Genomic DNA, 23282 nt, shown 5'->3' on the forward strand with positions numbered 1-23282 from the left:
GTCCCAAACGTGACTTCCCTTGTCCCGCTTATTGACTGCTACGCTGATCAAACCACTGACTGACACAACAATGTGCAGCAGTGCTGATCACAACACTTGAGAACTGATCACCGACACCTGTCATAATCCAATCACAGCACACTTTCACGCGCAGTAGCTGTAAAAAGTACTGTAAAAAAGTACTGTAAAAAGCTGTACTGTAAAAAGATCAGTATTCATTAAGTAAATGCATTACATAAACCAGGTCAACAACTTCTGGCAGCTAGCAGTTACGTTAGCTCTCGTTCTCTCACACAAAATGCATTTTTTTACGAGTTTGGGTGATCTTACCAAAATTACATTTATGATTATGTTAGCCACTGCCTTTCAAGCAAGAGGGAATATGGTTTCAAATTGTACGTTAGCTACATCGACGAAGGTAAGGTTCATCTGACTCATTCAGTTAAAGTATAGCTAGCTAGCCTAGCTAGCTCATGTAGGCTACTCAATTATGTGATTGTTAGCTAGCTTGCTAGTCGTTAATGTTAACAGAATAATACTAATTGGTGTGTCATATTTATTTCCTGTGCCTATGGATAATGTAATGTAACATGTCTTTCTCGGTTTCTAAAATCTGGAAACGGGACGGGAGATCTCCGTGGGGGCGACCTATTATCGTTCGATGAAAAGAGCGAGAATCCACACAATCTGAGTTTAGGGTTAAGAAAACAATAGTTAACACAATCTGTTCTGTTTATAACTTCACCGGAAGTGTAGACCTGACTGGTTTCTGTCCGGAAATGCGTATAACTGTCGTGTGCATTGAAGTCGTTTCCAAGGTGATAACAATTAAGGTTACGTCATAATGGAAATAGTGTACAAAGTAAGCTGGGGTACCAAAATGCATTTCATTAGAAGTCTGACAATGAAAGCTTAAACATGGGCTGTATTAACTCTTCAAATGAACAGATGCCTTACTGCCCTGGCAGTGACACAAAGGTTTGATTTTGCTACAAAATATTATGATTATGATAAAATACAAAAGTAAATGTATTAGAATATGATATTAGAAAATGTATTGAGCTATTCTACTCTTGGTAAGTGACAATGTTATTTACCTGGATATGCTCACTGTCTCTCACCTTACTACAAAACTCTTTACAGATTGTATTTTTGTAAGTAGGCTTACTGGTTAATTGTCTTTTATATACAATAGGAAAACCAAGTGTCTCCTGTACAGCAAGTTAAGGTTGCGGAGGACATGCACCAGTGGTAAGAGAATCAGAAAATCTCAGATAAAAGCTGAATTTATGGATACCAAAAGGCTTCAGAAGTTCACTTTGTCTATTACTGCAGAGTATCCTTTACCTTTTAGAAATGTTGAGAAATTGAAACCGTTTCTCCTTGCAGCAGGAGGCGTGACTCTTCTACCTCAGGCCAGGTGACAATGGCAGCTCCAGCTGTTAGCACCGAGGCCACCACCCCCACCAAGAGGATGAAGGCTGCTTCCCCTATCAAGGTTGCACAACCTTCCCCCACCAAGGGGATGACATTTGCCCCTTTCATGGAAGTGAAGCCTGCCACCTCCACCATGGTGAGGCCTGCCACCCCTACCATGGTGGTCGAGTCCACCATCACCCCGGTGAAGCCTGCCACCTCCACCATGGTGAGGCCTGCCACCCCTACCAAGGTGGTCCAGTCCACACCCAACCCGGTGAAGCCTGCCACCCCCACCATGGTGGTCCAGTCCACCCCCACCATGGTGGTCCAGTCCACACCCAACCCGGTGAAGCCTGCCACCCCCACCATGGTGGTCCAGTCCACACCCTCCCCGGTGAAGCCTGCCACCCCCACCAAGGTGGTCCAGTCCACACCCTCCCCGGTGAAGCCTGCCACCCCCACCAAGGTGGTCCAGTCCACACCCACCTCGGTGAAGCCTGCCACCCCCACCATGGTGAGGCCTGTCACCCCCACCATGGTGAAGCCTGCCACACCCACCATGGTGGTCCAGTCTACCATCACCCCGGTGAAGCCTGCCACCCCCATCATGGTGGAGCCTGCCACACCCACCAAGGTGGTCCAGTCCACCCCCAACCCGGTGAAGCCTGCCACACCCACCAAGGTGGTCCAGTCCACCCCCAACCCGGTGAAGCCTGCCACCCCCACCAAGGTGGTCCAGTCCACACCCACCTCGGTGAAGCCTGCCACCCCCACCATGGTGAGGCCTGTCACCCCCACCATGGTGAAGCCTGCCACACCCACCATGGTGGTCCAGTCTACCATCACCCCGGTGAAGCCTGCCACCCCCATCATGGTGGAGCCTGCCACACCCACCAAGGTGGTCCAGTCCACCCCCAACCCGGTGAAGCCTGCCACCCCCACCATGGTGAGGCCTGTCACCCCCACCATGGTGAAGCCTGCCACCCCCACCATGGTGGTCCAGTCCACCCCCAACCCGGTGAAGCCTGCCACCCCCACCAAGGTGGTCCAGTCCACACCCAACCCGGTGAAGCCTGCCACCCCCACCATGGTGGTCCAGTCCACACCCAACCCGGTGAAGCCTGCCACCCCCACCATGGTGAGGCCTGTCACCCCCACCATGGTGAAGCCTGCCACCCCCACCATGGTGGTCCAGTCCACCCCCAACCCGGTGAAGCCTGCCACCCCCACCAAGGTGGTCCAGTCCACACCCAACCCGGTGAAGCCTGCCACCCCCACCATGGTGGTCCAGTCCACACCCAACCCGGTGAAGCCTGCCACCCCCACCAAGGTGGTCCAGTCCACACCCTCCCCGGTGAAGCCTGCCACCCCCACCATGGTGAGGCCTGCCACCCCCACCATGGTGAAGCCTGCCACCCCCACCAAGGTGGTCCAGTCCACCCCCACCCCGGTGAGGCCTGCCACCCCCACCATGGTGGTCCAGTCCACCCTCACCATGGTGAAGCCAGCCACTCCCACCAAGGTGATGTACTCTACCGCCGAAAAGGTGGTGAAGTCTGCCTCTACCCCTGTGGTGAATCCCACCCCTCATCACCCAAATCTGGTGGAGGGGAAGGATACCACTCCTGTCAAGGTGAAGCCAAACACCATTCCATCATCTGTGGCAGGTAAGCCCTTCCCACACTATAGTCTGCATTTCAAATTGGCAGGCACAGTATATGTAGTCCAGTTTGTTACTGACCAATTACTTTGAACTTGTTTAGTGTGACCTTTATGTTGTGCGTGAGTTTAGGGGCAGGTCACCTGCTTGAAATCCAAATAAAAAGCAGGAATGATTAGTTATTCTTTCTCACATCATATGTTGTGTATGATAGCATGTGTGTTTACTTTCATGTGTGTGCAGCAGAATTACAAACAAAATCCATTAAAGTTAGTATTCATGGTGCTAGGGTACTTGGTAGGATGTACTGTCCCAGGGTACAAGGTTAAAAGTTTGGGAACCACTGGTCTATGGTAATGTCTGAGGTTGGGATATGAGCCAGTGTATTCTGTTATCTCCTCCTCTCCCCCAGCCTCTCACCTGCTGAAGGAGGACTGGGACTCCCGGTCCATGTACAGGTCAGTAAGAAACACTCCTCCCCACTGTCTCACTGGTGCTTAAAAACTCGAATCCACCACGCCTGATTTCATACACAGAATGACAAGTGTGTTCTTTGGGACGAGCAGTTTGAATATTGTTTGCCATGCTCATATTTATGAAGCATGAAGTGTCCTTGAAATGATCCTGTCCCTCCGAGACCTTGTCCCAGACTGTCAGTGACTGTGTTGGCCTCCCTACAGGGAGACCGTGGCCCTGGACCTTTTGGCTATGATGGTCCCTCAGCTGGACTGGGCCAGCATCCATGTTCCGGAGGACCCGTCCGACACGCCCAGACTCCCAGTTCAAACCATGCAGCTGCTCACCAGTGAACAACTGCAGTGCCTGGGGTGAGAGATTGCAGTCAAGACTGGACTAGTGTCACACCTTCATTTTATAGTCCTATAATCCATAGCCCTGTTTTGTTTTGCCTCTTCAAAGGTTGCCAAATCTGAGTAAAAGCTGCTACCTGAACGCTACAATTCAGTGTATGCTGAGGATGGGGGGCTTCTGCCAGCAGCTCTTCCAACAGCAGCACATCTGGAGGAACAATCCAGCCGCCGGCCTGCTCAAGTACACACGCTCCTCTTATCAAGATGGACTTATCTGGGACTCTGAAAACCTTTCGTGCACGTTATGAATCTTGTGACCCTTTTGCTCCCTGCCTTTCTTTCCCTGTCTCCCCTCTCTCTTTATCTCTCCCTCCCCATCTCTCTCCGTGCAGGTGCTTTGTTGATGTCCAGGCGGCCAGATTTGGCGAGCGACCGGCGTACAAACGCGGCGTCCTTAAGGCTCTGCTTGACTGCGTGGCTGACGAGGCAGTCGAGTTCCGGGATGGCGGCCAGAAGGTGAGAGTACCACCCCCAACTGTCCTCAACACAAGGCCTTGTTTTCATAACGGGAGAGGAACCCACTGACGCCATGTTTACGTGAACACGTTGGTTCTCGCGGTGTTTGTGTTGCCCGTGTGTGTTTAGGACGCCCATGAGTTCTTCTGCGTCACCGTGGCCCAGATGGCAGCTCTGGCCCCCCTCCTGGACGGAGGGGCATTGGGTGGAGGGGCGTACACCTGCCCGGTGCGCACCAACCTGCTCTTCCAGATGCTCAGCACGAGGACTTGCAGACAGTGAGACACGTGAACATTCTCCTGCTATGCTACGCTTCACACACGCGTCACTCAGAGGGATGCAAATGTTTGCTCATGACAACTTTCACCAAAGGTTTGTAAACGAGACTTGATTTCTGTGTCGAGGTGTGGACTGCAGTCCTCCAGACAGCAGGAATTCTCCAACTTGTCTCTGGCCCTGACGGCTGGGAGCTCCGTCGAGGCCTGCCTGCTGCAGTACCTCCAGGTCAGAAGCTCCCGCTACGCACTCGACTACTCAAATTAGCCTTGGGAGTGCCATTTAAGGATGATGTGTATCAGATAATAATAACTGCCCCCCCTCCCCCATCTCTTCTCGGCTGTAGGAGACCGAACTGGAGTTTCGCTGCAGCTGTGGAGGATGCAGCTCAAGACTGCGGTGGTCGTTCCTGACCCTGCCCCGGTGAGTCTGCCAGCTGTGTCATTCCTGGTCCCTCAGTAGGCTAACATTCTAACGGCAGAACTTTCCTTCACCTTCTCCCCTATGCAGAGTGATGGTGTTCCACTTGAACCGATTCTGTCACGGTGCACAGTGGCAGCTCGAGAAGTTGGAGGCGCCCATTCTTCTCAGCAGGGAGCTGCTGCTCTGCTCTGGACCGAGCAGCGACGAGGCACTCCCCAGCAGGGCCGGCCAGGACCAGGGCCAGGCTCCTGGGGGCCAGGGAGACACCCAGGGCCAGGCTTCTGGGGGCCAGGGCCACACCCAGGAGCAGGGCCAGGCTCCTGGGGGCCAGGGACACACCCGGAAGCAGGGCCAGGCTCCTGGGGGCCAGGGACACACCCGGAAGCAGGGCCAGGCTCCTGGGGGCCAGGGACACACCCGGAAGCAGGGCCAGGCTCCTGGGGGCCAGGGACACACCCGGAAGCAGGGCCAGGCTCCTGGGGGCCAGGGCCACACCCAGGAGCAGGGCCAGGCTCCTGGGGGCCAGGGACACACCCGGAAGCAGGGCCAGGCTCCTGGGGGCCAGGGCCACACCCAAGCCGGGACAGGGATCACCCAGCTGACCAGCCCTCATGCCTCAGGTACAGTACAGGGGGTTGTGGTTGAGCAGCTCCGCTGACCGCGCTCTGTGATGGGTTGGAGACTTGGCACCACACACGCTCAGATCAGTCATGATTAGAACACACAGATCCACAGCTGGGAGATGACTAGGGAGTTTAGAGCTTGTCAGTTTACTGTGTTACCACCCTTGTCTGATCCAGTTCATGTGAGCACTGAGGAGGGGTCAGAGAGACAGGGAAGCCACCCCATGGTGAGGACAGAGATAGGAGAGAGACACCAAATATCAGACATATACTGTATCTAATCAGGAAGAAAAAACAGAGTTCAGGATAAAGATGGATGCTCTTTGAGAGTGTGTTCACTGTGCTGCATGGTGTGTGTGACTGCTGGGTGTCTGCTTCCAGAGCTCAAGGTACAGCCTGGTCAGTGTGTTGAGTCACATTGGTTCTTCTACCACCTCGGGTAAGGCTCACACCATGTACACTCACATACACACGAGCTGTTGGTAAATGTTACAATTATACACCCATGCACATATGCCCAAATTGACTGACCCTATTCAGCTTCTTCTTTAAAACAAATTGACTTAGGTTGCTGGGGGTAAGTATACACACACATACACCATTCACGGGTGAGTATCCACGCCCGCACACTCACACACACGTCGACAGCACCACAGTGGGGTGAACGGGTGAGTATAACCACGATTGGCTCTACCTTACCTAACAGAGCACTCTCCTCTCCCTATAGGCCACTACATCAGTGACTGTCACTACGCAGACGGTGACCCCGAGGACCAGACAGACCGCTGGCTCTCCTACAACGACCACATCGTCATGGAGACAACCGGCGAGCTGGTCTGCGAGCGCAGGCAGAGGAGCTCCTACATGCTGTTCTACGAGAGACGGGTACGAAAACGCCAAACGCTGACTTCCCCCACACGGCCTGACCCTTACTCGTCTCTCTCCACTTCACCGCTCAACTCCAAAATGTGTGCTGACGTGCTCATCCAACATGGCTAACTGCTTTAATACCAACAGTAAGGATCCTTCTCCACACTGACGTCGATGTTCTCTGGTCTGCTCTGCTCTGAGCAGACACACCCGACAACCGGATTCACCCAGTGAAGGATCCACCCAGCCAAGGAACCACCCAGTGAAGGATACACCCAGCGAAGGATACACCCAGCGAAGGATCCACCCACCGAAGGATCCACTTAGCGACGGAGGCGTGGGGAAGTGAAACCAGGGACTGTGTAGCTGCTCTAGAGACATGGCGGGCCTCCTGTCTGCAGCATGCCAGTCCAGCCTCAGGAGGATAGGCTGCCCCCCCCAAGGGCCTGGATCCTCTCCCTGAGGGAGTTGTTGCTTGCCGCTGTCGCCACACTTTCGGGATTTTAGAAAATAAATGGTTTCACCCCTTCCGCTCTCTTGTGGTTGACATTGCTTGGCATAATAATAATAACTTATTTGGGGGATGCCTTTCAAAACACTCAAGTACATCTTACATAAAATGGGCCTATGTAGATGAGTTCAAAAACAGTGGAGGTTAAAAGAAACGTATGCAGTATACGTTGGGCTGTGAAAAAAGGGTTTGGTGGGCAGACTCTCCTAAGAGTTTCAGACTTGAAAGGTATCATGAGGAGAGTGCTAGACCCGATATTGAAGTGTAATTATTCAAAATAATTGTCATTATTACTCCTAACTTTGGGTGGAGCCCCTACCAGCCTGGGAACGGGTTTGATACGATGACTGTACAGAGGAGCGTGTTGAGGTATTCAACCAAGATTACGTTTTGTTGCTCTGGTTGTATCTATCCAATTCCGTCCAGAGGCATTTTGGTCTGCGCCCATCGATCCTTGCGAGATGACAACTGGAATTGTGAGATCACGGCCATGTGAGAATCCATCTTGCAAGTTCAAAATTATTCTTACCACAGTGGGTCAGACCAATCAGTGGCAGCTAGGGGCATGGGCGAATTGAGTCTGTGATAGACAGATGGTTCATCCAATCACCTGCCGGTGAAGTATTATGCAGAATTAGAATGTAAGTCATATTTTGCACTTGGCTCTCAATCCCCCCTCCTCCTGGCCAACCCACACTGACCCCAGCCTCCAGCTGCTATCACACCGTCCTTCCTCTTATTTATGAAGGCCGCAGAGAGCGGCCAAGCACTCTCAATAACACACTGATGTGCTCTGGAGGGAAGTATTAGTGGATTAAGACAGCGGGGATGAGGATGGATTGGATGACATGGTTTACTTTCCCAGGCCAAGGTAGATTTGTCAGCCTGGCTGTAACCCACTATCCTGATTTGGAAGAAAGTTGTGGTTCTGTTAAAACGCCATGTGTCGTTGCTGCTGCCGTTTAGGCTCACAAACTCGGGCACAGCAGATGTTTGAATGTTGTATATGTTGTTGAGTATGTCGGAAGAGACACCATATTTGTCAAATTTGTAATACAAACACATACCGTAGTCCAGTCTTGGAATTCATGTTTGTACTTGTTTGTGCAGCTTTGAAGTATGGGAATTATTGTTTCAGAAGTAAAACCAACAAGTTAGTAATACTCAGTCAGGTTACAAACTTTTATCTAGTGGTCAGTTCTTTAGCAGTTTTTGCAATCACTGGTGGATTGAAAGAAAATAAATGAAATGATCCCGAAGCAGCGGCCCAATGCCGGTGGCCCACACATCAGCATCCTACCCTGGGATCGCCAAGAGCCTGGGAGGTCACGTCACAGCATCCTACCCAGGGATCACCAAGAGCCTGGGAGGTCACGTCACGGCATCGCTCCAGAATTGCAATACATCTCGCTGGCCAACCAAAACGACAACCCCAGCAAATAGCTTCAAACTCAGAGGAATACTGGAAAAGGCAAACAAAACAGCCTGAACAGCCCGGAAAAACAGGTGCTTCATCTCTGCTCCGGACCTCTCGTTTGTGCTCAGTTGTATGATGTCTGGACCCCCCCCCCCCCCCTTTTTCCAGATGGAACACTTTTGAGTGGTTCTTTCATTGAGAAACGCACTGTGTACACCTGGACTTTAATAATAAAACCACCATCTCTTTGAGTGATTAATGTAATTAATCAGTTCATGAGGAAAAGCCAGAATGAAAACCACCTGACTGCCAATGCTGTGGTACTCACCACAGACTGATGGATGGGGGGGACGTTTGAGCGGTGCGGAGGGGAGGTGAGATTGGTGCGCTTGTGGTATTTAGAGCCCGAGTGTGACGGGTTATGTCCTGTATGAAACCCCCCCAGCCACAGCTCTGGGCCTATTTATGACTGTGCCTCCTAACTTTAGCGTGAACCAAATCAGAGGGAGTTGAGCTCTTCTCACACTGCCCTATTGTCTGTAGACTGATGTTAGGAGGACCCCTACTTGCACGGTTCTGCCACTACATCTCCTGGTAGCCTCGACAGATTGGAAAACAGAGATGGACACATTAAGTTCTGCAGCATAAGAAAATGATTTTGGTCATGTAAAAGTTATGTATATGTGAACCTACAAATTGTGGGGAAAATGGAACACCTCTTTTGACAGGTTCTGAAAACAAAATTCTGAGGTTGAGACCATTCTACCACCGGGGGGAGCACAACACCTGAATTGATCTGAAATGCGACTGATACTCATGTCTATGATACTCACACCTGATTGGCAAGAGCATCTGCATTACCGTGTATTGAAGCTACTGGACTCAATAGGGAACTCTGTTGTGACAGCTTGCTGTGTCCTCCACTACTGTAAAGAGCACTTTGTGACCTACAAGGCGGGGCAACAGCCAGGGGTCTAGCAGTGTCATGACCTACAGGCCACAATCTAGTCATGCTCACTGACGCACTTCCACACCGCAGGACTGACAGCCAACAGCTGTCGCTGCCCTGCATGTGTTTCTATACCTCAGCCAGAGTCTATTAACCCTTGTGTGGTGTTCATATTTTAGTTACTCAGCCAGTGTTCGTGGGTCTGCTGGACCCGCTGCATTTTGGGGTTTTTAATTCAACACAATCAAACAATTTTAAGTTAAAATACTCAACAGATGTTTACTTCATCTCAATCAAAAGCAATATAAACAGCATTTAGTGTTAATAGTTGCCCTTTACCTTTGTTAGATCACATTTAGGAACTAAAGTGCTTTTCGTTTTTAGTTTTGTTTTAATAAAATATGATAAAAAAAGAAAATCAGTTATAATCAAAATAAGAATGGAAAAACAATCAACAAATTTACAAATAAAGGAAGGTTTTTCATAACTATAGATTTTTATTTAGGCTATTTGAACTTCATTAGAAATGTAACCAATTCAGGTCAGTTTACACAACACAAGGGGTTCTTGGAACATGTTGTCTTCTCTGGATTTCACCAGTGCCTTTCCCAGTTCCTCGAGAAAGAGGCGTCTCCTCTGGAGCTTACTTCTGTTCCACTCTGGGTTCATTGCCATCCAGATGACAAAGGCGTTGTACGCAGAGATGTCCAACATGTCAAAGAATATCACCAGTGGCCAGCGTAGGGTCCTCCTTTTGCAGCTGTAGGCAGTCACCAGCTTGTCCATGTTGTCCACCCCTCCTTTTGAGGCATTATAATCCATGATGATCTCTGGTTTTTGATGCTCCTGGCCACAGATTCTGTCATCCCTGTGCAGTGTACTCATCAGTACCACATTCTTGCCTTTCTTTGGCACATAGGATACCAGGGACGTGTCAGCCGTGAACACAAACTTGGACGAGTTGACAGGCCTGTTCTTTGTGGTCAGCAGTTGGGGTGGGAGCTCAGGCTTGTTTTTCCGTATTGTTCCCACCATGGTCAGCTTCCTCTTTAGGAGCTTGTACGAAGTAAAAAAATTGTCGCATGTGATGTTGTGTCCACTGAGTCCCTGAGTCATGTCCAGGACAACTCTCATTCCTAGATTTTTTTTCAGGGGCTCCTCCATCAGGCTTCCCTGTGTATACTTGTAAGTTCCAAGCATATGAGGAAGTGGCATCACAGGCAGCCCAGATCTTTATGCCATATTTTGCAGGTTTAGATGGTATATACTGCCTAAAGGGGCAGCGCCCCCTAAATGGCATCAGCTGCTCATCGATGGTGACATTCGGCCCAGGGTTGTAAAACAGGGGGAGGCGTTGCACCCACTTGTCCCACACTGTCCTGATGGCAGCTAGCTTGTCTCTCTGCCGTCGAGCTGGTCTGTCATCTCGGTTATCAAACCGGATAACTCTAGAAATGATGTGGAAGTTTTCCAGGGACATTGTTGCCCGGAATATTTCTCTGCCCGTTTCTGCATCCCACAGGGATTCTGTGGATCCCCTTTGGACTTGAAAACTCCCGCAAGGATGAGAACCCCAAAGTAGGCATGTAAGTGGGTTTGGTCCATTTCCTTCCACCTTTCTCCAAACACACGCCTTCCTTCCAAATTAGTGGAATCCAGAATAATTTTCTGGATTGAATCCGTGATGAAAAGCTCAAAAGCAGACTTGGTGTCCTGCACATGAGTTACTGCCATCCGTGTTGGCCCTGATTGCATCCTTATGACATTGGCAGCCATGCGGGGTGGCTCATTTTTTGGGCAAGAAGACCATTCAATTTCATATTTTTTTGACATCCATATTTCTCCCCTTTCTATATGATGACGGTCTTGTTCTGGTCCTTGAGCTGGCTGCTGATGGGCTGGTCCTTGTGCTGGCTGCTGATGGGCTGGTCCTGTGGCTTGTCTTCGTTTTTGGAGTAGCTGATGATCAATCTCATCCTCTTCTTCAAAGTCACTGTCAAACTCTGAATTTTCAGAAATGTGATCCTCACATTCTGAAATCTCTTCCTCTACTTCATCGTCAAAAGCTTCTCTCTCTTCCAAAATCAGTTGCATTGCCCTCTGAGCAGACAATCTTTTGGCCGTCTTGATCAGTTGTGATAAGGAACCACACTGGCAAAGCTATATTTATATTGTCCCGCCCCCAATTTGCAGCTGGGATAGAGTATGAGCAAATCAATATTGGTTCCCGCAAGACAGAGGGTAAAATGTGCGGGAATGTGAGAGCAGACAGGTGCGGTGCTTGAATTTGTCAACAATGTTGCAACCTTGTGCGGGGAGGGGCAGAAACACAAAACTCACACACACACACACACACACACACACACACACACCCACACACTAACAGCAGGCCCAGACAGGAGGAGGACAGAGTGAAGGTATACAGGACCTACAATTTCCACACTCTTATTAGCCCTGGGTCCAGTGGACCCAAACATCCTGTATGTAATATAAATGTGTAGGGGGGGTGTACGGTGTGTGGTCATTGAAAATGTGTTCTGATATATGTTCTTCACAGAAAATGAGCCAAGGCCAATGAGTCTGAGTTTGAAAAAATAATTTATCGTATCATTTTTCTTTTGATAAAAAGTGAAAACGGGTCCCACAGACCCGAACACCACACAAGGGTTAATATATCCCTTCCCTTTCTAAACACAATGATAAAATGCATGCAATATACACTTTGTTCAGTCTATAGGGTAGTCCACAGCTAAATCCAGGAAATTACTTAAAAGAATTAGTACTTAGAACAACACATTGTAGTCTGTTTAGTCCCACTTTGGAGCCCAGTGCCAGAGCAGCCTCTTCATGTGACGGGCTGAGGGGGGAGCTATGATCTCACTACCAGGTGCGTGTCCTGCAAGACTACACCCCTCATGCGTAGGCAGTCGCTCCTCGTCTTCTCCAGGTGTCACGTTCTTTCCTGCCTTTTCTCCCTGGGATCAGGTGTCTCCTGTCCCTGCCGTCCCCTCCTCCTGCTCCCACCCCTGACCACTACAGCCTCCCTCCCCTGACCACTACAGCCTCCCTCCCCTGACCACTACAGCCTCCCTTCCCTGACCACTACAGCCTCCCTTCCCTGACCACTACAGCCTCCCACCCCTGACCACTACAGCCTCCCTTCCCTGACCACTACAGCCTCCCTTCCCTGACCACTACAGCCTCCCACCCCTGACCACTACAGCCTCCCTCCCCTGACCACTACAGCCTCCCTTCCCTGACCACTACAGCCTCCCTTCCCTGACCACTACAGCCTCCCTCCCCTGACCACTACAGCCTCCCTTCCCTCACCACTACAGCCTCCCTTCCCTGACCACTACAGCCTCCCTTCCCTGACCACTACAGCCTCCCTTCCCTGACCACTACAGCCTCCCTTCCCTGACCACTACAGCCTCCCTCCCCTGACCACTACAGCCTCCCGTTCTGGGCAGCTGGAGTTACTCTCAGGTGTACATATGGTAGCAGCCCGAGAATGGATGTGTTTAAAGTCCAGGTTGTGCCGTAGAACTCTGGAAGGAAGTGTGCCGGAATTCGAGCTGTGTCGTGGTTCCGGTGTCTTCTTATGGGAAGATATCTTTTACAAGCTGGCTGCTGTTCTACTGAAGGAGGCCGTACTCTGCTCCCGCTTGTCCTCCATTTCTCCTCCTTCCGTTAGAACATTTAAGTTCATCGTTTTAGTTTGAGTGATCTCAGATTCGAAGTGATCTTGTTTTTACTGTTTCATCTCTTCACCAAAGATGTATAACTATTCCAAACTGTTTTATCTCTCTAATCATGTCTCTCATTTGATGGTGTTTTTAACTGAATTCTGTGCTTTGTGCATTCCCAAGTTGCTATCTGTGTCATAACAATTCCACCATAGACATTGCTTTCAGGTCACGCATGCACAAACTGTAGGAAACCCAAGTAGTGTGATAAGTAGATGAGAAAGTTTCTTTATTTGTATGGTCACCGGTCACTCGAATCTGTGTTTGTGTTTTGATGGCACTTTCTAAGCAGCTGCTACAATGGTGCTCAGCAGGTGATGCACTGACAGCTGTGCTGGGCTGTCATCACCAGTATTTGCATAAAATACGGTATATATCCATATTAATAATATGGTCAACTTTACCTCTGTCCAATTTTATTACTTTTCCCTCAACTGGTTTGTTTTGTTTGTAAGAATGTGCATCTGACTTCCTGGCCTTCTTTGAAATGCCTCTTCTGATGATGCAACAGCTCTTTGCACATTTAGGCCCTAGATAAACGATACGGCCTTGAAAGTAATCTGACATCATTTCCTGAATACATAACTTGTGCAGCTGAACTAGGTGACAACACGTTCCACTGTGATCATCTCACCAGACAAAGACAGGCCACTCAACAGGGCATCCGGCTAAGTCCCGCGGATTGTCTAGTCTCTCGTCTTGTCTGTGCAGCTGTCTGCACATTTGCACTGGTAGTGACAGAGCTTAATGAACCCTCGCTGCGCTGCTGTTTACCTCCGGATATAGCCTACGGTCTGTGATGAAACGTGAGCTCCCAACCAATCCCATAGGGCAGACAAGTATCAGGGAAAGACGATCGTTGCCGAAGTGGAGATGACTGAAATACTTTCCACGGTCATGTTGGGTTCCCTCCTCCAGAGCAGAGCGAAGGCAGCGAGTGACAGAAGCAAGAAAGCGTTGCGATCGGAAAACAAGCATATACACATAGAGAGAAGCTTAAGGAACATAGAGGAATCGACAACTGACAGATCGGCGAAAGGTCCGTTTTGCAAAAGGCATTCTTAGGGAGTGCCACCATGTCAGAGCTCCAGTCTGAACCAGCGGTAGCAGGTTCTCCCCAGAGGAAACCCTCCACCAACAAAAACATCAAGAAGCTGCGCACCATCAGCATGGTGTGTAGTCTGACCCGCAGCTGGCAGCAGTGGGTGTCGGAGATTGAGGACAAGCAAGCCAGCGAGCCCACCGGTTGGGCCCCTGACGTCCTCAGAGGACTCGGTGAGGAACCCAAGAAATTGGACGGAAGCAAGACAGGCCCATCTGAAAAGAAGGCCCGGGCGAGTCAGAACCCCACTGCTAGCGCCCCGATCCCAGAGCACCAGGAGGATTCTGCCTCAGACAAACAGGCCAATCCAGAGGTGTCTACTGAGTCCCAGATCAAGACCAGGCAGGTGTCAAAGACGGTGACGAGCAGTGCCCAGGAGAAGAGCACTGGCATTGCTCTCCTGAAGGAGAGGATCTGCAAAGACCCCCAACCCCCGGGGGAGGAAATTGACAGGATGCTGAGCAAGCGAAGCTCGCCCACACACCGCAGGAAGTGCTCCAACATGGTGTCTGCCCTGACAAGCAGCTGGAAAGAGGTGGAAAAGGAGAGGAAGCAGGGGCACTCCTATAGCGTGGACACTGAGGACAGTGGGTACTCGGAGGAGAGGAGCCCGGAGGCTGAGGGAGGACTGGTGGATGGTGCCAGGGCCTTTGGAGAGTCAGATTGTGGGGACGACGGCTCACCCGAGGGACACACTGAGTCATCGGTGAAGATCAAACGATCTTCGGTCCCTGCGTGAGTTCAGTATGCTCTTTTTTGTGTGTGCCTGCAGTTGATGTTGCCATGAATATGCTGAATATGGTGGCAATTAGCTGTCTACTCATAACACATCTGTCCTTGTTTCTTCATATTAATTGTTGCTGGTGGCTGTTAGATAATAGTAGAGACAGTGAGAGAGAGAGAAGCAGCGAGAGGGATAGATGAACATAGGATAAAAAGCAGCTAGTCAGCAACAAATTAGAGTCCTTTAGTAAATACTGCCCCCGTGTGGTTAAGCGATGTCTGTTTTTTAGCCACTGTACAAAAACACTGTGAAGTCAAGAGAAAGGCCCAGAAGAACACAAGGCTTCACATTACATTAAGAGTTTGTAATTGTTCTGTTGGTTGATGTGCTCCTTGTCCTTCAAAGGGTCAAGAAGGAGGTGGAAGATGCCCACAAGATCAACGCCCTCTCCAAGAAGTGCAGTGCCGTGGGCAGCCTGAAGAGCCGGTGGCAGAACTGGGCTTCAGACCACTCCGAGACCCAGAAGCTCAACCCCTTCAGCGAAGAGTTTGACTACGAGTACTCCATGTCGACCCGGCTCCGCAAGGGCGAGGAGGGCTACGGGCGTCCCAAGGAGGGCACCAAGACCGCGGAGAGGGCCAAACGGGCGGAGCAGCACATCCACGGCGAGATCGCCGACATGTGCTACATCATCAGGACTATGGCCGACCCGGACCCGGACGGGAAGACTCGCGTCACATTTGGGCAGCTGTTCGACAGATACGTGCGCATCTCGGACAAGGTGGTGGGGATCTTGATGAGGGCCAGGAAGCATGGGAAGTTGGTGTTTGAGGGTGAGATGCTGTGGCAGGGGCAGGATGATGCTGTTGTCATTACTCTGCTTGTGTGAGCTGCAGTCACATCAGGACAGCAAGGGGGGCAGCCATGGATGGGGGGGCGGGGGGGGGTTGTCTGGCTAAAGCATCAGACTGGCTGCACCAATCCCATGGAGCTGCCTCTCTTTCAGGGGCATGCATATTGGACATTGGTCCTGGGATGACTGATTCACAGATGATCTGATTGGACTAAAAAATCTGCTGTTATTTTGGTGGACTCACCAATTAAATTTCATTGACTGAGTTTTTTTGCATTTGTGGACTGTTGCCTTTTCGTTTTTCACTGGGTCTTAAAGTGCATTTAACTTTTCCCTGTCAGGTCAGACCCCAGTGATATCTGAACATGGTTAAAAATGGAAATTAAATTGCTGCTTGATTAAGTTGTACATTGTGGGATTCAAATGTGGATTTGGTTTCAGTGCATACAGCTCTGTTAGGTTGCTAGTTCACACTATGCTATACTTGAAACATAACTAGTACACAGCACATTACTATTTCACAGACTGAATAAGAGTCACAAAACTACTGAATTATATAGCAAGTCTATTAGAAGAGAGTGCTTTTAAACATAACTATTAAAGATTTATATTTTTTATTTGATCATAGTACTGTATGTGCACGCTGGAGCTGTTTTGGAACATATATCATAAATGTGGAAGATACAACAGAATCAAACTAGAGGAGTTTGTTTCCTCATACTCAAAATAACATTATTATGTAGTATTGGTCTTCAGTTTTTATTGAACAAAATGATTATGATGTGTTATGATTATACAACGATAGTTGAACATGTAGTATACATATTAAGTAGTAAGTAAGTAAGTAAATACATTTTATTTTATTTAAAGCACACTCTGACCCAGCAAGGCTGACCGCATGCTCCACAGTGGCCAAAAATGTGTCAACTCAAAGACATGCAGATAATCTTCTTAAGGGTAGAGAAAGAGGAAATGGTGAACCAACCTGACAGGTACAGCAAAACAAAGCAGTCGTGTCAATCGGTTGCGTCTCTCCCACAGAAAGAGCACCCCCCCCCCACACACACACACACACACGCACACACACACACACACACACACACATATATATACACATACTAAATAAACAAACAGGCACTACAATAACTTAGAACATTAGAAAACACACACAGATGTGATTAAAAGTAAAACATCAAATATCAAAGTAAAATATTAAAACAGCAGTAATCACTGCCGTTTCAATGAATAGGAAACGTAAATCGAAATGTTTTGTGTGTATGTGTGCGTTCCTAAAATCCAGCAAAAGCCTACACTCCCCACAATTCTTTGAGAGGCGCGCATCTGTGCGCTCGAGCTTGCCCGCAGCAAGTGATAACAAGCTAGAAGATCAGGTACAATGAGAGAACATTAGGATTCCTACGTTTCACCTGCTTTGTGAATAATGCCCGAATGTAAGGAGTAGCATAATGGCCGTCGAAGGTAAGGTAACGCTTTATTCTTAATTAAACCTAATATAAATGTCTGTGTTTATTTTTGTTTCAGTACTGAGCAGACATTGTGAGATAGAGACCACTGAGATGGTGCATGAATGGCCCAATATACAAGATGCTGTGTTTTCAATATATTATTAAGAAATGCAATGTCTGTATGTGAGAGGATGTGATTAGATAATATCACTCTTTGAAAATCTTTAGCCTCATCGCTTCATGTCGAATTGATATTGATACCGTAGTTGGGTTCAGAGTGTGAGAATATAAACTATTCACATAGCATATGGATTAGTTTTAATGCGCAGGCGTCGGTCTGTATTTTCTCATGCTGGTCTATTTGTAACGCGGGAAGCCTGGTCAGTGTTAGCTATGAAAATGCGGTGATTGTAGACTAATAATTGCAAACGGACGCTGTGTACAGCATGCATATGCCATGTCATTGTACACGTCTCATTGGCAATAGAGCGGGTTGAGTGACGTGCACTGTCCGTGCTTTTTGCACCTGTTCACATGCTGCTATCAGCGCGTCGGTGAGAGTCTCATCTGTGTGTCAGTTGACATTACAGCATTAGTCTGTTGAGAAAGAACACGGTCCAAAACCCAGCGTCTTATTCAAATAGCACTGTTCAGGCACAGAACAGGACGTCTCCGGCAATTGTTCTAAGACCGTTCGGTTTATTCGTTGCATGGATGCCATGTGAACGACCTACACGCTTCTGAAACCAGTAATTAGGGTACTGAGTTTTTGTAAGGTATCTTGTCTGAACATTCGGGGGAAAAAAGACAACGCTTTCCAGCTTGGGTGCAGATATACCAAACACAGTACCGGGATGCTTGGACAGTCACCTCATCTTATCGGAGGGATCCTGTGGATTCAAAACCCAATGAGAGGTATGTAGAGGATGTTAAAATAATGTGTTTAGGCTGTGGCTGTTTACAATGTCTTACCGGTAAGTTAAAGGTTTTACTGGAAGGTCTAGGCTGAGGTATGTGCGGAATGCCGACTGTGGCGTCTCAACTTTGCAGGTTTTCCTTGATGTGATCACTTTTCTGAATGAACTGGTCTCTCTGGTTCTGCACATTCTGTCCAAGGGCGGTATAGGCCTACTAACAGTAAGCCTATATTATACATTTATAGAATATGTAATTAGGCTACTTTGACAGCATGAGTTGTAATGAATACACCAACATTGACTGACCAGGGTACTTGACTGTCTAATTTGCTATTTTATATCATACATTTGTTGTGAGGTCTATCATGTAAGCCACAGGAGTAAAGCAGTTGAACTGGCCCTGTGGACCAGACCACACAGCGGACTCAGAACGCTGCTTAATCATCATGCCCTCTCATTCATGGCAGATCTAATTGGGGAAATATGGATTTTTTTTCTCAAAAAACCAAGGCCTCACACAGAGAAACTATAGACATAGCACTAAGCAATGGTTTTGCAGTGACTATGTAGAAAATTGTTTTTAAAACTCAACCATGGTACCTCACACTCCTTAATACACGAGAGATTACAGTGGATATATCCAACACTGAACAGTCAGAGATATTTTTTCCGACAATGTTTTTGGGGAGCAATATTGTCATATGTCATTGAGCAACAAAATGCTCTTTTTCATACCATCATATGGAAAACATGTCGTATCAGAAAATTCTCTTTTTATTTGTAATTTTATTACATTACCTTAGCTTTTATGTTAGAAACTGATGTTTTTTTTACAGTAGGAATTTATATATCTCCTGCTTCAGACAAAGTGCAGCTACACTAAACCTACATAAAGTCTCTGTAAGACCCTCATGAGTCACAAAGCTTCTTTTACCTAATGGTACGCTTCAACAAAGGTTCATAACACTGGCATCAGTTTATCCGGTTTCATGATGGACCCTGTAGACTTCCCTGTTAGACTATTCTGTCGTTTGCCTCAGCTCCCGTACCATATGGAGATGTGCAGAAGGTTCTTAGATTCTGCAGAGTCACCGTTTTATGAACGGACACTGTGCCAGCCCCTTTTACAAAGGGAATGTAGGACAGTTTTTAATAATTCATTATATGTGAAAGACAGTTAATCGACTTTTAGAAATCCTGTTGGAGTGTTACACTTCTTTTTCCTATCTGTGTCATACACACAGTACATGTAACATTTAACTGTGTGTTAAGTAGCTTTACATCAGTGTACTTTCTCAGTAAGCGTTGGACCAAATGATGACATACATCGTACATAGAATGTTATTTTGTGTTGGGAGAATTCCATGGTCATGCTGATAAAGTTTGGTACTGTAGATTGGTTTTTATCACAAGTTGGGAAGACAGTTATTTAAATACACACTCAATGAAGGATATCATCATTGCTGTCTTTGTATAGACCTGCCTCTCTACATACACATACACGCATTCTTCAGACTAACATGAAAACACTCAGTACATTAAACTTCTCCCTGCACTCAACCAGTCCAAATCATTGTGCCAAGAGAGTCGAGTGGACAACATTATTGTCACAACTGCTGTGACTCCATGACAAGTGATATAAAGTCACTACAGGCTGACCCTCTGCATCCAACATATGACAGTGAAGGCTTATTTATACCTATTGAGACATAAGCTTTTATGACTGCTTATGTCATTGGTTATATCATGCATCTCCTTTTGAACTGTACCAGGCTTCGTTTTCTCAATGAATAGGGGCAGCACATCGACCTTTGGTGCTCATGGAACCGGTCCATCTCCATGGCCTCATAGCCCTTTGTTGAGAGTAGTGTTTACCCCCTCAGCTTTGCCTCCACCGGCCATCCAGTCCAGCTTATAACTCTGCCCGCAGTGCTGATCTGGCAGTGCCTTACCCCGACCCGCCTGACTGTGCATCCATTCAGAAGACTGGGTCTAGTTTAATCCCCAGGCCATCTGATTCCACACTCACCCAGGGCATGGATCCTCCAGCCTGGGCATTGGGAGGAGGCTGTAGCCCTCTCCCATTAGCTTCAGAGAAGGAAAGCTTGGCGAGGCTGCACAGACACACATGTACTCATAGGAAGCACTCTCACGTACATCATCCTCTCAGAACTTGACAGGCTTTTTGTTGTGAAGCAGCACTGGCTCTTTACACTTACTTTAAGCACAGGCGCTCTGTAGATAAAGCTATAGTGTAGGGTAGAAGTATTGTCACAGCTCCAATGTGATACCATACTTAACCTCAATGCAGCTAGGCTCAATACACAACTTTACAGAACCGGAAGACTTGGATTTGATTGTATTGAACACATACACTTCAATGTATGAATCCATCTAGAATATCAACCTAGAGAGACATCAGCAATGAAATGTGTTTGCTATAACGTATAGGATGCTATTAAACAAACAAATATTCAAATGAATATTGCAGCTCAGTGTTTTGTCAGTTTCCACCTACCTTTACCTTTACCCAGGAGACCGTGACATGACCAATTGCTGAAGTGAAATCGATTCAAGTTGGAAGGGGCCAAATGCTATTTATACCTTGGCAAACTCACTATACATACTGAGGCAGATTTACAGTTTGAAGGAGAGGGGAGGACAGGGTAAAGAACGCTTCTAATTTTAGACCTGATGAATATGCATCCACGGCGAGGCAGTAAGAGGAGTTGCTGTGGTTTCGCTCCAATGTCACGGCGACGATTAATCAATGTCCCTCCTTCAGTCTGAAATCAAACAGAACCAGAAATCAAACAGAACCAGAAATCAAGGAACCGATTGCCCCTACAAATCACTGCTAAAAAACAAGAGAGTTGGGCTACATCTAAAGCTATACAACTGTAGAAGACCCCCTGCATTTTTCCAGTACCCCAAAATGACGTCCCATTACTGTACTACTACAGGGCAGTAGTACTGACCTAGTACTGACCTTGCATGTCATGAAGACTTTCGGGGGACTGGTTTTGCTGCTCCTCAGGCCTGGTGAGAGACTCCCTGGACCCCCTGCAGTTCACGTACAAGGCCTAAAGGCCGATTTATACTTCTCCGTTTTTACGGAGACGGACACAGGGAACGCCCTCTCCGACGAGGAACTCCCTCTCCGTGCCCTCTCCGAGCCCCTCGGAGAGCTCTACGTGCACCTCCTGATTTTCCTGACCATCCGTCTGTCCGTCCGTCATTTTACGGATACCCCTTAGCTGTGATTGGTCCGTATTAAGAACCGCTTGCGTCAGGGGCGGGGGCGGGGTTGCCGTGATAAATAGGACGAACAGAATCCTTTGACCGCCATTGCTGTAAGTTTTTACAATTCATATTTCAGCTAAACAGTACATGTAAATCAGCATCTGAATTAAAATGTGACGAGAAATGGGCAGTGTAGTTGCTGAAAATGTGCGTATTTTATTGATGAAACGGCTAATTTGTACATTTGCTCCGACTTCTCGATAACCTAGGTAAATAAACACTCGACGACGACTTACAAAAAACCGTTGCGCCACCTACTCTTCTGGTGGTGAATTGTTTTCAGCACCCACAGCCTTCGGAGTACTATAAATTCAACCAATCCGTTTGACTCTGTCCGTCCGTCTGTCCGTAACGGAGTCGGAGAAGTATAATTCGGCCTTAAATCAGCGTGGACTAGGCCATCACCTGGATTTCAGGCTACGTCACCAGCAGGCCACAGTACATCGGACTGCAGGGCATCCTGTCAGATGGGATGAGCAATAACGGGGCACCCCAAGGACCAGTACTTCTACCATTTCTTTTCACCATTTCCACCTCTGACTTCAGTTTCAACTGTGGAACATGCCACCTCCAGAAGTTCTCTGATGACTCCTCCATTGTGGGCAGCATCAGTGAGGACGAGCAAGAGGAGCACAGAGGTGTGATGTAGAGCTTCGTCAGAGGTTCTGGGGTGAATCACCTCCAACTCAACTTTGGCAAGGAGCTGGTGGTGTATTTCTGTATACATTGCTGTTATTCTATATCATTTTAACATATGATCTTTTCTTAAGTGTCAAAGAATTCATTCAGTGTTCAGAAAGCTCCTACCTCCCCCCCCCCTCTACACACAAACACACACACTCCGACACATACACACCACTCATGCTTCCTCTGACAACCTATGTTTGTCATGGATAATGACCACCGTCTCTGAATAATTCGGCCTCACGGGGCCCCCTGCTGTGTTCTTTGCCAGGATTGGTGCAGTCACAAGGCCCTGGCAACCGTGAAGTTCACTGGTCTCTATTCTGCTGGCTGATTGCAGCCGCTGGAGGGAGAGGGGCTCAGAGTCATTGATATTACAGAGCTGACAGATGGAGAATAAATGACAGGAGGAAGTCGGCTGTAGTTTATCGGCCAAATTGAGTCACACGGAACAGTTTTTCCCTCAGATTAGGTTTGCCTGAGGGGCAGGAGACGAAACAATAATGACTGAATTCACCTCAGAAAATGCTTTCACCCGCCCTTATTTTTAAGGAGACTAACTGAATGCACCTGACCCGTCCTGTACAAAAAAGCATCCAATATTACAGTTATAGTTCAAACTTAATTCTGCTGGGAAATTGCGTTCTCTGCCTTTAGAAGTTCATCACTTGTACTCTGTGGCCAATTGAGTCTCGTCATACAAACCGAATAAATTGGACGGATGCTTTAAAAGCTGTTCTGTAATCCAACATTTTTTTCTCTTTCCCTGTTGAGACCTCAAATTCCCTCAGATCTGCCTTTTAAGCTACAACAGTTCTTGACTGTTTTTTTTACAGTAGCTAAACTGAGCAGGGTGGTGCCACTGTTGAAATATTAATAGCCAGCGCTCCAAAATGAGATGAAGCTCTATTTTTATTGTCTTCCACTTTCTGACCGTTAGATGCTGTGCATTTAATATATTTTTTCCTAGGCGACAGTAGCTCAATGGTAGGGCCACAGCACCAGTTTAATATA

The 23282-nt window shown here is 48.0% G+C and overlaps 4 protein-coding genes across 5 annotated transcripts in view; 3 read left to right on the forward strand and 1 right to left on the reverse strand.

Annotated features, from left to right (window-relative positions):
• Positions 1-908: 908 nt before the first annotated feature.
• Positions 909-6830, forward strand: LOC134006961 (mucin-4-like). The gene is made up of 15 exons (XM_062446072.1): positions 909-978; positions 1196-1251; positions 1390-3086; positions 3492-3531; positions 3760-3906; positions 3998-4129; positions 4281-4404; positions 4534-4682; positions 4809-4908; positions 5027-5103; positions 5191-5723; positions 5904-5953; positions 6108-6165; positions 6454-6611; positions 6801-6830. The coding sequence occupies exons 1-15, from the start codon at positions 919-921 to the stop codon at positions 6828-6830; spliced, it is 3411 nt and encodes a 1136-aa protein (XP_062302056.1). The 5' UTR covers positions 909-918.
• A 3180-nt stretch (positions 6831-10010) lies between these two features.
• LOC134006962 (uncharacterized) lies at positions 10011-10703 on the reverse strand. The gene has a single exon (XM_062446073.1). It carries the CDS (start codon positions 10686-10688, stop codon positions 10011-10013), a length of 678 nt encoding a protein of 225 aa, XP_062302057.1. The 5' UTR covers positions 10689-10703.
• Positions 10704-13587: 2884 nt separating this feature from the next.
• Positions 13588-15981, forward strand: abrab (actin binding Rho activating protein b). The gene is made up of 2 exons (XM_062446008.1): positions 13588-15056; positions 15451-15981. Exons 1-2 carry the CDS (start codon positions 14296-14298, stop codon positions 15932-15934), a joined length of 1245 nt encoding a protein of 414 aa, XP_062301992.1. The 5' UTR covers positions 13588-14295; the 3' UTR covers positions 15935-15981.
• Positions 15982-17211: 1230 nt separating this feature from the next.
• The window catches only part of samd12 (sterile alpha motif domain containing 12), a 53272-nt gene continuing 47201 nt past the window's right edge, over positions 17212-23282 (forward strand). Inside the window, exon 1 of one of the 2 annotated variants that reach the window (XM_062445700.1) lies at positions 17212-17377. In XM_062445700.1, the coding sequence (XP_062301684.1) occupies positions 17365-17377 (13 nt within the window). In that variant the 5' untranslated portion in view covers positions 17212-17364. Of the gene's footprint in view, positions 17378-17713; positions 18280-23282 lie in introns of those variants that run through there. The other variant, XM_062445699.1, reaches the window with a different exon arrangement.

Source organism: Osmerus eperlanus, chromosome 20, assembly GCF_963692335.1.
Source record: "Osmerus eperlanus chromosome 20, fOsmEpe2.1, whole genome shotgun sequence".
Taxonomy (NCBI): domain Eukaryota; kingdom Metazoa; phylum Chordata; class Actinopteri; order Osmeriformes; family Osmeridae; genus Osmerus; species Osmerus eperlanus.

Excerpts from the sequence above, each read along its gene's own strand:
- LOC134006961 (XM_062446072.1), top strand. The coding sequence starts at position 919 with ATGGGCTGTATTAACTCTTCAAATGAACAGATGCCTTACTGCCCTGGC. Across the intron at positions 4,130-4,280 it reads CCAGCCGCCGGCCTGCTCAA|GTGCTTTGTTGATGTCCAGG; the intron begins GTACACACGCTC and ends CTCTCCGTGCAG. Across the intron at positions 4,405-4,533 it reads TCCGGGATGGCGGCCAGAAG|GACGCCCATGAGTTCTTCTG; the intron begins GTGAGAGTACCA and ends GTGTGTGTTTAG.
- LOC134006962 (XM_062446073.1), bottom strand. The coding sequence starts at position 10,688 with ATGCCACTTCCTCATATGCTTGGAACTTACAAGTATACACAGGGAAGC.
- abrab (XM_062446008.1), top strand. The coding sequence starts at position 14,296 with ATGTCAGAGCTCCAGTCTGAACCAGCGGTAGCAGGTTCTCCCCAGAGG. Across the intron at positions 15,057-15,450 it reads AAACGATCTTCGGTCCCTGC|GGTCAAGAAGGAGGTGGAAG; the intron begins GTGAGTTCAGTA and ends TGTCCTTCAAAG.